The 5,561-nt window shown below is 47.0% G+C and overlaps 1 protein-coding gene across 1 annotated transcript in view; it reads left to right on the forward strand.

Moving 5' to 3' along the window:
• Positions 1–5,132: 5,132 nt before the first annotated feature.
• CDYL2 (chromodomain Y like 2) overlaps positions 5,133–5,561 on the forward strand; it is a 157,817-nt gene continuing 157,388 nt past the window's right edge. The window contains exon 1 of the mRNA XM_032853909.1: positions 5,133–5,489. Coding sequence (XP_032709800.1) covers positions 5,466–5,489 — 24 coding nt within the window. The 5' untranslated portion in view covers positions 5,133–5,465. The remainder of the gene's footprint in view (positions 5,490–5,561) is intronic.

Below are 5,561 nucleotides of genomic sequence, written 5' to 3' on the forward strand. Positions count from 1 at the left end.
TGAGGTCTTGCCTAATCACCATATCTAAACCAATTCCCACTGGCCCCTGTGTACCCACTTCCTATCTTCTTACCTAGCTTCATTTTTCTTCATACTCTTTGTCAATACCTGAAATAATACTATATATGAATTTTGTTTTCTTGTCCCTTTCCTCCACTGTACTGTAAACTTGGTGAGGTCGAGGCATTATTTGTTGTGTTCAGTGAGAATAATACTTAGCATGTTGTACTGAATAGGTATGACTTTACTTCAATTATTAATATTGTTACTGAAGTAAAGTATTTTTAAGTTAACACTAAAAGTTTAATTACTAACAAGTTTCTGTATAGCTTGAGAAAAATATTCATTTTGTAGATTTAATTTGATTTACTGGCTTTCTATAGGAATCTTGAACATTCAAGGATATTAGTGATACATATCAAGTTTGAAGCTGGTTTTAGTGGTTTTAATAGTAATTATAACAAATACCATTATTTAGCCCTTATTACAGTGACAGGTGCTTTGTTTGGATTATCTTATCTAATTCTTAAAACAATTCTATGGGGTATTTATCACCTCAATTCACAACTGTGGTGTGGTAGTTTAAAATATGACCACAAATTCTTTGATAGCCCTCCTTTAAAAGGTGGGAGCTAGGGGCACCTGGGTGACTCAGATGGTTAAGGGTCTGCCTTCAGCTCAGGTCATGATCTCCAGGTCCTGGGATTGAACCCCAGTGTCAGGCTCCCAGCCCTGCAAGGAGTCTGCTTCTCTGTCTCCCTTAACCTCTCCCATTTGTGCTCTCTCTGCGCCTCTCTCTCTCTCTCTCAAATGAATAAATAAGAGGAGGCTAATTTGCCTCCTCTTGAGTGGGGCTAAACTTAGTGTCTCAGTTCTAAAGAATAGAAGATGGAAGTGACAGTGCTTGGTTTCTAAGATTAGATGGTCAAAGCCATTGTGACTTCCTCTTTATTCTTTCTCTTGGATCACCCAACCTAGGTCTTAGTTTTCTCATCTTCAACACGAAGGGCATGGACCTGACATCCCTAGTCACCCAGTCCGACATGTTGTAAATTGCCTCTGTATCAAATAGCTTTAGCATGGACCAACACATCAGATTAATTAGGGACTCTATGCTAGAAAGAGCTGAAGCTTTGACAGTTTTGCTCTATTTTGTTGGATTTGGGGAACTATATGAGAAAAAGCACGAGGTCACTCAGGCAAACCTAGGAAGAGATCTGCATGGCTAAGAGAAGAAGCCTCCTTCCAGTCAGCCATGTGTGGGCACCGTCTTGGAGGTAGAACCTCCAGACTTGGTGAAACCTTCAAATAACTGCTGTCCTAGGCAACATTTTGACTGCCACCCCATAACAGACTCTAAGTCAGAACCACCCAACTAAGCTGCTCCTGGATCTCCAATACAGAGGTACTATGAGTTAAGAACTATCTTTTGTTTTAAGCCACTAAGTTTTGGGGATAGTTGATTGTGTGGCAAAAAATAAATACATTTGTAAATGGAAGGATAGCATGCTTAAGTCAAGAACCTCACAGCATATAGCTAGTAGTGATGATCCAAGTATTGAAACCCAGGCATTCTGATTCTATAGTCCACATGTTCGACCACCATGCTATGAAGGAGGTCAAGATCCTGTCTCAAGTAATTGCCACATTCTAATTCACTGTCAGGGTAGTAAGTACAATCTGTCCTTGGCTATTAAACTGGCTGGTCTTGCTCCATCACAAGGTCATGTTCTAGGCAGCCACTGACCTTGTTTCTAAGTCCTTATTCTGCCCCAGGTTTGTTCCACCATAGAGTGGATATCTATCTTACCAGTATGTCTTTTCCCATTCCTTTGGGCTTCTGCTCATCCCAATTTCCAATCATGTAATTCTGATAAAGTTGCCAATTATTGTACTCTTCTTGCCCCATAGGTCAGTATGTGAATTAAGCTGGCCAATCATAGAGTACTATCACTGACTGACTACCGTAATTGGGCCAAAATTAGAGCATATGATCTACAATCAGCCAAGCAGAGCCTTTCCCTGTGATTTATATTATGTTATATTATAATATATTATATTTTATATGTCCTTTGAGAGCTTGAATCTAGCCAACCCTGAGAGCAATTCCATCCTTTTCTAATCTATGTGAGACAATAAATTCTTTGTTTTAAATCAGTTTGAGTTGAGTTTTATCACTCGTCCTTAAGTTATGACTAGTATGAAGAATCTGTTCTAGCTTTTGGAATATGGTTGATCTCTCCCATTCTCCATAAGCAACAGTGGTTCTATGTCATTTGGAGAATCTGGAACAGAACTGTCCATTGGTTGGGTCAACCTTCCCACAGAGGATGAAGAACCTTCTCTTCATCCTTCAGGAAGCATCTGGCTTTTCTGGAAGCCAGTGATGGTCTGGAGGCAAGCTCAAAATAGAACAATGTTATGACGGATGGGTAGCTCAGTCACTCAGTTTAAAACCTTAGTCATGTCTGTATCCTTTCTTTCCTTAGTTGCTCACCCCTCCCCCAACTCTACACACACACACACACACACACACACACACACACACACACACATCCTGTTAGTCATCAGGTCCTGTTGATTTGGATCAAATGCTTTATGGAACTAAGTGGAGTGACCATAATGAAAGTTGGTGGCTGGCGGGGTTCTTCCTTGCAAATCCAGATTTTCTTCTTCATTTCTACTGCCACCTCGATGGATTATAGCAGTTCGTCTCCCTACCTCTAACCTCAACCCCTGAAGTCCATTTCTCCTATTTCTTCTAGAATTTGTTTTCTAAAGCACACTTTTGATTGGTACATGCTTTTGATGGATTTAAAAGTCTTCTCCAATTTTTCACTGGTGACTTGTTAAATTGCAAACCATTCTAGACTCTCCATAAATTGACCCACATTTGCTATCCAATGTCCTATGACCTTGATGGATAAGTCTTCTAGTCTTCCAGCACCCATCCCATTGCAGCAGCACCTACCACCTACTCTTACCTCTTTCTCTAAATAAAATACTATCCTTCCTTTCCAATAAGTCTTCAAGATCCATTTCAGTTCTATCTCCTTCATAAAATAATCCCTGAGCATGTCACTCCACAGTGAATACCCTCTTCTGTGAACTCTGTAACAATTGTTGTCTAGACAATTTTTTTTCCCCCAAGTGTGCTCACATTCCCAAGGAGAATTTGGCCAGTACAAGTCAAATTTTTGGTGTTTTTATAAAACTACTGATTATATATTCAAATTTGTCTGAGCAGATTATTTCCAAACCCAGTTTCTTTCTTGTCTTCTACTTCCAAATTACATCCTCATGCTTTGATGGAGCGTTTGTTCCAAAGTACAAATTAAGGATCATTAAGATTTGTTTTGTGACCTACAGATTAAGAACTGTTTATTATTAACGTTATTATTTAAAACCATAACCATTGGGAAAATAGTATGAAAAGGGGAGAAGACTGCTATAACAATTTCTACAGTTTTTAAACGAACTATACTTTGTTATTTCTACACAATCACTCTTCCCCTTCCCCTCATTGTTTTAATATGGGATTTTAACTAGAAATTGGTATAAAATCTGTTGTATTGGCATAGCCTGATAAACATTCATTGTGTACTCACTCTCTGCCAGGAATAGTGATAGATCCTTGTGATATAAAGATAAACAAGCCCCTGCGGGAAGCAGAAGAGTTTTCCAGATGGAGTCCATGTGGAAGGACATTCTAGGCAGAGGGAACAGCATATGCAAACTCATGTGTCCTAGGAGACAGACATGAAAACTCTGTGGTTCAGATTCTAAGCAATTTTTTTTTGAAAAATTGACTTTTAAAAGTCTGATAGCCTCTAGATTAAACCCTCCCTGTCATACACTCTCCTCCACCATGTTTCTCTCCACAAGGGCAGTTCAGGGTCCAGATTCAGACACTACCTTTATTGGGTTCCACTGCTATAGTCCACTTCATATATACATTGATCTCTGTTTAATTCTTATTTCACTTTAGGTGGTTGTTACTATCCCCAATTTAGAGATGAGTAAAGTGACTTGTTTAAAGTCTCACAAATAGGAAAAGGAGGAAGGATGTAAGTTATGTCCACTTCTCATCTGGAGAAAGTGACCAACTGGGCATTTTTCGTGCTGGGATGAGAAAAACCTTACTTCCAAGTTCAGAACAGACTGTTTCCCCAGATTCTGAATTAACCGTATCACTTGTAGAGAGAAGCCTTTAAACGGAAGGGTGACCATTTATCCAGGGTGTTGGTAGGAAGAGATTTTGAGGAGTTTGTACTTGAGAGTGCTTCTCCAGTTCTGTGCGCTCTGGAGCTTGGTGCATAGTAGGAACTCCTATTTGTTGAATGACTGAAGCCTGTTCACATGCCTGTGGCTAGTCTCTCCTCTTGGATTCAAAGCCCTTCGTGGGCAGGGTCCCAGTTGTGGGACACTGTGTAGTTGAGTAGGTTTTGGAAAGTGTTTTGAGTACTGGGTGAGTGAATGAATGGAGTACGGGGTGGGGGGCGGCTGTTGATGGGAGGCCACGGCTGGCTCTGAAGACTTCCCAGGGTTTAATAGGGTGCCTCGTTGGGGCCTCTGTATGGGCCATGTCTTTCCTACTCCCCCGGGCCTCCACGTCTTACAAACCAGACTGGAGGGAGGGGCTATGCAGACCGGGAGGGGCTGCGCAGCCCGGAGGGGCCAGGTCTCCCTAGTGCGGCGCCCACTCCCTCCACGGGTTGGGTGGGGGGGAACTGGAAGAAGTGAGGCCCCGGGCCGGCTGAGCCCAGCTGGGGCCCCTTCCCCGAGACCTGCCACCGCAGCTTCTACCTGCCTCCCCAGCCGCCCCTTCGCTGCCCCGGGCCGGGTGCGCCCGGCGGGCACCTGGCCGGCCACCCCCGGGGGGCCCCCGCCGCCGCCTCCAGAGCCGGCCCGGGGCGGCGGGGCGGGCCTGAGCGCTCCGCGGCTCCGGGACCGGTCCCCCCGGGCGCGGCCGGGCAGCCGCCCCCGCCCGCCCTCCCCGGGGGCCGGGCCGGGCTCCCGGGGGGCGGGGACTCGCCCAGTGGCAGCAGCGTCCGGGCCGGCGGCGGGCGCGGGGCGGCTTCCTGCAGGCGGCGCCGGGGCGAGCCGTTGCCCGCTGCAGCCACCGCCGCCGGGTCGCCGGGTCGCGGGGGCCGCGGCGCTCGGGCCGCGTCGGTGCCTCCTGGGCGCGCTGCGCGGCCGTCGCTGCTGCCCGCGCTCGTGCCGCCGCCGCCGCCGCCGCCGCCGCTGCCGGTTACGCCAGCCCCGCCGCCGCCCGCTCTGATTCTGCGCATAGGCAGCCCCCAAGCCTGTCATTCTGCAAAAACACAGTTTACTCAACACACCACACACACACTCACACACACACGCGCGCACACACACGCGCACCCTGGCCCCCTCGCGCACACGCACGGAGGGCGCGAGCGAGCAGACGCGCACACCCGGCGAGCCAAGTTCCGCAGCCTGGCATGGCTTCTGGGGACCTTTACGAGGTACGGGGACGCGGGGGCGCGGCCGGCCCCGGCCCGCGGGCGGCGGGCGGCGGCGGGCGGCGGGCGGCGGGC

Source organism: Lontra canadensis, unplaced genomic scaffold (genome assembly GCF_010015895.1).
Source record: "Lontra canadensis isolate GAN:19392208 unplaced genomic scaffold, GSC_riverotter_1.0 scaffold8, whole genome shotgun sequence".
NCBI classification, from domain to species: Eukaryota; Metazoa; Chordata; class Mammalia; order Carnivora; family Mustelidae; genus Lontra; species Lontra canadensis.